The following is an 8135-nucleotide window of genomic DNA, read 5'->3' as shown; positions in this document are numbered from 1 at the left end:
TATAGGACACATCACTGCAGTGATAGGACATATAGGACACATCACTGCAGTGATAGGACATATAGGACACATCACTGCAGTGATAGGACGCATCACTGCAGTGATAGGACATATAGGACACATCACTGCAGTGATAGGACATATAGGACACATCACTGCAGTGATAGGACATATAGGACACATCACTGCAGTGATAGGACATATAGGACACATCACTGTAGGACATATAGGACACATCACTTCAGTGATAGGACACAGTGATAGGACACATCATTGCAGTGATAGGACACAGTGATAGGACACATCACTGCAGTGATAGGACATATAGGACACATCACTGCAGTGATAGGACATATAGGACACATCACTGCAGTGAAAGGACGCATCATTGGGGAGGATGACGCAGCTTACTAGAGGGAGGTAGTCGGCCTGGTGTCTTGGTGTGAGGACAACATCACCCTCAACACAGACAAAACAAAGGAGCTGATAGTGGACATGAGGAAGGAAAGGAGGACGCACCAACCACTGCACATCTGAGACATTGAGGTTGAGACGGTGCAACTTTAAATATCTGGGCGTCCATCTCACTGAGAACCTGACCTGGACTGAGAACACAACACAGCTGGTCAAGAAGGCTCAACAGGGACTTTACTTCCTGAGGAGACTAAGGAAGTTTGGCATGTGGACAAAGATCCTCAGGAACTTTTACAGCTGCACTGTAGAGAGCATGTTGACCAGCTGCATCACAGCTTGGTACTACAGCACCACCACTATGGACCAAACACCTGCAGAGAGTGGTAAAAACTGCAGAGAAGATCACAGGGGCTTCACTGTCCTCTCTGCAGAGCATCTACCACTGCAGGGTTCACAGGAGAGCAGCCTCAATCATCAAAGACCCAACCCACCCCCAGCATGGACGATTTACACCTCTGCCCTCTGGCCGGAGCTACAGAAGTGTGACATGCAGAACCTCCAGATACAAGAACTCATTTTTCCCAAGTGCCACCAGACTTTTAAACAGCTGAATGTGACAATCTTCTATTATTACAGCACATGTGCACATTTCAGACTGTTACCTGTTGCACATTACACTTTAAACACTGATTGTACTGTTCCCTTTCTTGATGCTTTTATTGAGTTGTTCCCTTCTGATGTTATTATCTATAGTTTGGTTTCTTTTTTTGTTCGAAGTGTGGTCTTTTTTATCTTTTATCCCTTATTACCTTGTTAGTGTCCTTCAATGCTTATTCTTTTTAGTGTGGTTGTCTCTCGGCATTCAGAGTGGTCGGCAAAGTAAGAATTTCATTGCTCAGGGAAACAAGTTTTTCATCTGTGTATGTGACAATAAACACTTTGAATCTTTGAATCTTGAATATATCGCCTTGCTTATAGTATCGCAATATATTGCGATATATCGTATAGCGACCACTGTGTCGATATGTATCTTATCACCGAATTCTTACCATTACACAGCCCAGATTCACACTATACCTCTTAACCTAACCTATAGAGCACTGCAGAACTGGGAAAAAAGTGAGGACCAGGATAAGGTTCTCAGTTTACACAAATGACCTCACTTTGATGGTAAATATTGTGAAAATGGTCCCCTGTATACAAGTACACACGTACACTTTTTTATTTACTTTTATTCAGATAGGTAATCTCCGTGAGACATGTAGTCTTATTTGCAAGAGAGACCTGCAACACACATACCACATGAGTTACACAAAGATTATAAAACATGGACACACAGTGTTAGTTCTGGTTTGTTTGTCTGACTGGACCAAAGTCATCACCATATTACATGATACTGCTGAAAGCTCACAACACACACACACACACACACACACACACACACACACACACACACACACACACACACACACACACACACACAGGTAACAGTAACTCTTTGTAGGGGCTTTGAATGACTTGTATAAGGTTACCTTAAAAGACACTTTCTCACACACAAACACACTTGGTGGCTTTATCTCCATTCGAATTAGTGCAACATGACACCGCTTCCCACATCACAAGAAGAGAGAGAGTTTTGAAGCAAAAACGAAAAAGGGGGGTGAGGAGTGGGATGAGGAGAGATGGGGAGTCCACAAATGTCCTACATTTAATCTTTACATCTTCTCTGGGTGTTTAACAGCTCCGATCACTGTCCTGCATGTGTTCGACACTGGTTTATTCAAAAGAATAAATTATCTCAACAGCTTCCCATCAAGCCTTACAGAATCTGTTAAATGAGTCATCTCTTTACACCAGGTGTGTTGAAGCTGCTAAATATCTATATGTAGGACGGCATGGCTCAAAGAACACAATACATGTGTTTGTTTTTATAGCACAGTTTCTTATCACATCCGTCTGTTATAGGTTCTAAATATACGGTGTCATTTCATTAAAAAACAACTATCTGATATTAACAGAGCAGTTCAGCTCTTGGACAAAAGCCCATCAGATCACTCTACACAATGAGTTTTGAAAACTTTATCAAATTCTCCAATGTAACCCTTGTTTTAAAGGTTGATCCAGACAAACTCCTCAGGTACTCGGTAATATTTTGGTTCCTCTGGAGCAGATGGTGGGAGCTGCGTTTTGAAAAACTTCGTTGGGTCAAACAGCTTTTTCTGCTCGAGGGATCAACGTGGAACTGCCTTCTGCAGATTTAAAACTGAAACCAGTTTAAATAAAGACTGAATCAGTTTCTGAAGGAGAACAAGTTTTATAATCCTTAATAACTAAAAATTATGATCTGTTTTTAATTTTTTTTAAATAAATCATATTGACATGTTTGATTCTTTTTAAACTGTATTTTAAACTGTTTTCCTGTTGCTAAAAGCCCATCTAGGGACTGGCATTTTAAATTAACCTAGATATGTTTAAGTGTGTGGTATTGTTAATGCTTGATACAATAAATGAAATTACATCGTAGGAGAATTGTAGTAAATATACAATATTATGTCTAAATTGTGTAATTTTAAATTTTTTATTTGCTTGAATACTGTTACCAATTTGAAATTTGTCATTTTTTTATGCAGCAAGGAACAATTTCTATGGACTATGTGGGGAAAAAACAATGTGTGCATGTGGAAATTTTCATTTGAACCTTCTTGTCCTCATGTTTGAAACTTTCTGTTTTTACTAATATTTATTTGTAATAAATTCAGTTGAAGGATTGAGCATAAAATGTGTCGTTGACAGCCGAAACAAAGTCCCAAAATTTTCTGTTTCAATTTGACATTTGTGCCGACACATTGGTTCATCTTTAGAAATGAGCTTGTTTTTGTTACTGAATAATTCACAGATTGGCAAACAAACATACAAAACCTGATCATCCTAATATAGTCACGTACTAAACTGAAAATGAGGGGGAAAAGGCTATAAGATTTATAAGCAAATAATTAAAATGTTGAACTCTTACAACTTGTAAAACACAAGCAGCACTTGGCTGTGTTTTATTTAACCAAACAATGTGTTCAAAAGTTTACTTGAAAGTGAAAGAAATTCCACTCTTTTTTTGTAACATGTAACATGTTCTGAATCTTTGTCAATGTCTGTTCTGCATTTTCCAGGTTTTCCAGGTAGCTTATGTGATAATAAAGGCAGCCAACTCACCTCGTCCAGGTATGAATTCTGCTTCATCTGATTTAATAAGGCAATTACAAACTGTTTCAGGTGCTAAACATCCCCACTTGAGTTTAAAATCAAAAGTGTGTGATGAAAATGCACGTTGCACGCATGTTTTCAGCCGTCGTCTTACTAAAAGCCAAATCCAGTAATTAATGTCTTAAAAGCCAAATGATCCTCCCTCAGAGAATACACACACAAATAATTAATCCTTTTTTATAATTTCAGCTTTAGCCTTTAATAGCATTAATGTGCCAATAAAGAGTGCTGTACTGGAATTATGCTACAATGAATCAAACTGTAAAGAAAATTTAAATAAATGGGTTTAAGCTGAGAAATTTAGATTCAATTTTTTTACATGAATACAGAAAAATTTGTCATTTATTTAACTTTTCTGTTAGAACACACGATTTTTGTTGCTTATAGCAAGAGTTGGGGAAAATACAGCTTGCTATAAGTTTTTGAGATCAATAAAAGGGAACATCCTGTCACTTTTCTGTGTATATTAAGCAGTCTGACCCAAACGGAGGTTTAGGTCATTTGTCATTATTCATATTGATCTTTATTCACTCCGCGCACATATTTGATGCATTTCATCATTAATGTTTTTGTCCGCAGGTAATTGGATCTTGGAGCGTTCAATCGATGGCGTGACTTTTGAACCTTGGCAGTACTACGCCATCACGGACACAGAGTGCCTGACGAGGTTCAACATAAATCCACGGACAGGACCTCCGTCCTACACCAGAGATGACGAAGTCATCTGCACGTCCTTTTACTCCAAGATTCATCCACTGGAGAACGGAGAGGTAAAACACATACATCAAGTTGGACGGATTGTCCGTCATTTACACAGATTTTGCATCATTTTGCAGGTAAAGAGCAATCTCACAGATTCTTTTAAGGTTTTACGGATTTTTTTTTCAAAAACTCAGTTTCAAATTTGTTTAGCACATCAGAGCTTGTAGGATGTTAAAAAAAAACAATAAATAACATCAAATAACCATCTTCCAACCTGCTCTGCTGCTAGAAATAAGTTCCTCATCAGTACAGATTTTTCAATGCAATTCAATTCAAAAATACTGTATTCATCCCAGAGGGAAATTATGTAAATTAGGTACCGTATTTATTCAAGTATAAAACGTAAAATTTAATCCATAAAATCATCCATAAAGTTGGGGGGTAGTATTGTACTCTGATAAATATTTATACTTATGTATTTTAACTGAAATATTGGCAAAATTGTTGAGTCCGGAAATGAGACCGCCTCGTAAAAAGCAATTGAATCGAGCTCACCTCTGACACTCCTCTTTGCTTCAGAGCGAGATAATAGATCCAGGCAGGAGACATGATATGAAAAAAGGGGGAAAGAGTATTCCTGCACCTTAGTAATGATAACAAACTAATGACATTAGCGTGTGACCGAGCCGCTCCTCAAACAACAACAAACACATGTTCGTCTGTAATGGCTGCCGTCTACCGGTGTTCTGAAAGAGTTTGTATCCCTGAAAAAAGTTTCCCCACCAGAGGGGGCGCTCGCAAGTAGGAAGTAATCTGCTTTTCCCCCACAAGATGGCCCAAATCTCATGTGAAGTCTCTGACTTTTGTGTTGGCACCTCCTGGTGGACTATGTGTAAAATGCCAGAATTCATATGATGCTGCTACAGCTGATATATATTTGTTGTCTAAATACCTTTAAGTACATATGTTGTTAAAATAAAATGAACAGTTCAATGATCATTTTACTGATATGTATAAAGACTGCAAAGGCTGAAAAATCTTCAAGTCTGTATGAAATTGGAGGTAGTTTGAGGATTAAATTTTTTATGCTTTTTAAGCTCAAAAAGGGGGGGTCGTATTATACATGAGATCGTATTATACATGAATAAATACAGTAATTTTGAGGCAGATTTTACAGGTAAACATCCAAATGGGTTTACATGTACTCTATGAATGCACCGTAATGTAACACTTTTTTTGTTTAGTTTTTCTCTTGTCTTAGGCCCAAATGGTTTACCCCTAAATTGAATACATTTAATACATTTGCATTACTTCCAAATAGTTACTTTGCATATTTACTGTATATTCTTACATAAAGTCCAGCTTTTTATTTCAGCTGTTTGTTGTGTAAACTTTTAATTGTCTGCAGAGAGCTATAAGAAAAAAAAGGTAGGCACATCAGATGATCTGAGGATGAGTAATCTGGATGTGTGGCTACCAGCGCTGGTCAGAGTTACTAAAAATAACTCCCTACATAATAGGTGACATCAGCAAAGACCTGGATGTCAGTCAAACCGAACTTCAATTTCAGTTCTGGAGTGGTGATTTGCACCGATAACAAACAGCAGAAAAATCAGTGAAGCATTGTTGCTACGGGACTTTTAATAGTGACAGCAGATATGCAGACTCAAATGCAGGATATTCAGTTTTTGCCATTTTAAAAGCCGATCACTTGGATTTAACTTTGTGGCTGAGTTGCATTCGAGCTGTGTTGTTACCAGGCATCATAGTAGAACTATTAGTAGTTCAAGTTTATTTCAAATATCTGTAAAAAAAAAAACAAAAACAATATACTTAACAAGAACACTAGAGCTACCACCCTGGGTTTCACTACCCGCACTGTACAAAGAGTCTACAATTGTTTGTCTAAAACTGGCAAAACAATGGAAAATAATTACATTTCCTTTCTGTTTGCGAGCAAAAATTGATTGTAGTAAAAAGAGAATGCCCTCGTAAATTTTTTAAGAACGTCTTTGCACGTTTTTCTTTTGAAAACCCCAGTAAAAGAACAGCTTGCTAGCAGCTAACACCAGCTAACAACGTAGGAACAAAACACTTACTTACTAAATTATGAATTTAACGTGGTTTCTGGGCACTGCCAGTCCTCTAGGGCTGTGTATTGGCAAGAATTTGGCGATATGATACATATCATGACAAAGGGGTCACGATATGATATATCCCGATATATTACGATACTGTAAGCAAGGCGATATATTGCGATTTTTTTGTCCAAAAACTCTGTTAAATAAAACCTCTTACAGGGGAAAAAAATGAAAAATCAAAATTCATTGTCTCAGAAAATTCTAATATTATACATACTTTTGATACATTTAGCTGTGTTCTGCTTTGTATGTGTTTTATTTTATTTGTTTCATATTTCATCCATGTTTTCAATTATTAGACTAAATTTGCCAATAAATAGTTTGAAAAATATATATTTTTGCAGCTTTTAGTTTTTAATATTAATTTACAATATGGTCACCCAACACTTAATAGTAGCCTCTACCTCTTGGCTGGCTCACTGCTGCCAACTAGCCGTTCATTTTTATGTTGTAGTTCAGCCTCTGACCACTAGTTGGCAGCAGTGAACCAGGCTCACTGCTGCTAACTAGTGGTCAGAGGCTGAACTACAACATAAAAATGAACGGTTGGCAGGAAAGTTGACATTTTAAACCTTAATAAAAAATCGATACAGGGCTTTAGAATATCGATACAGTATCGGGAAATGAAATATCGCGATATTTCAGTGTATCGATATTTTCTTACACCCCTAGTCCTCTGCATTGTACCCAAAGCTTCAGTTAAGTATCTTCACGCCTCAATACAATCAAATTCAACCTGGGCTCCTGGAAACATCATTTAGGTTTATGTAGAAAAATACATTGGAGTCTGGCATGATGTCTGTGATCCGCTGAAAAACTTGTCTGACATCCAGGACTTGTGCTATTGGGAGGAATGCAAAGGTGAAAGTGAATGATGATTTTAGGAATGTTCACACAATATTTTAGAAAATGCATTTAAATCAGTGACAGAAACAGTGAGTTTAGATTTTATTCCCAGACTCACAGTGTGCACACCAGTGTTTACTGCTGTGTGGCTTTGATCATCTTTGTTTGATTGCATCCAGTATGAAGAGAAGAGCAAGCCAGCTGTAACTGGCATTAAAATAAAAATAAAATAAAAATAAAAAAAAAACGAAGAGGACAACAAAATACACAAACATCCTCACACCCACACACACACGGACACACAAACTTACAGTGAAAACAAACTAATCCCACTTTTTCATCTCCCACAAATGATTGTAATTGCTGATGCATTTCTGGGGGTGCGCGCACACACACACACACACACACACACACGTGTGCTGGTGTGTATGTGTGTGTGCTCGCATCCGTGCAGCACAACGTTTTTGTACTGTTCGTGCTTGTGTCCTGCGGGGGAGCGCTAGAGGGGGTGTGAGCTGGAAGATGTCAAGAGCTGCAAGTAACGACGGAGGTGTCTGAATCTATGTGTGTGTGTGTGTGTGTGTGTGTGTGTGTGTGTGTGTGTGTTTGACAGCTCCCTAGCCGTCTGATCACAGTGAAACCATAATGAGTCGTAGGCGATGTGTCACTGCATCGCACACACAAACACGTCGCCCCACCACTCATCACACACAGCCATACGCACGCACGCACGCGCACACACACACACACACACACACACACACACACACACAC

At 38.3% G+C, this 8135-nt stretch overlaps 1 protein-coding gene across 1 annotated transcript in view; it reads left to right on the top strand.

The window, feature by feature from the left end:
* lama2 (laminin, alpha 2) overlaps positions 1-8135 on the top strand; it is a gene marked incomplete at its 5' end in the record, with an annotated part of 234410 nt that overhangs the window by 63878 nt on the left and 162397 nt on the right. The window contains 2 exon segments of the mRNA XM_014015734.1: positions 3579-3630; positions 4252-4442. Of these exon segments, the coding sequence (XP_013871188.1) occupies positions 3579-3630; positions 4252-4442 (243 nt within the window).

This window comes from Austrofundulus limnaeus, unplaced genomic scaffold (genome assembly GCF_001266775.1).
Source record: "Austrofundulus limnaeus strain Quisiro unplaced genomic scaffold, Austrofundulus_limnaeus-1.0 Scaffold133, whole genome shotgun sequence".
Classification (NCBI taxonomy): Eukaryota; Metazoa; Chordata; class Actinopteri; order Cyprinodontiformes; family Rivulidae; genus Austrofundulus; species Austrofundulus limnaeus.
The sequence above is the reverse complement of the archived record's forward strand: the minus strand, read 5'-3'. Positions and strand labels throughout refer to the sequence as shown.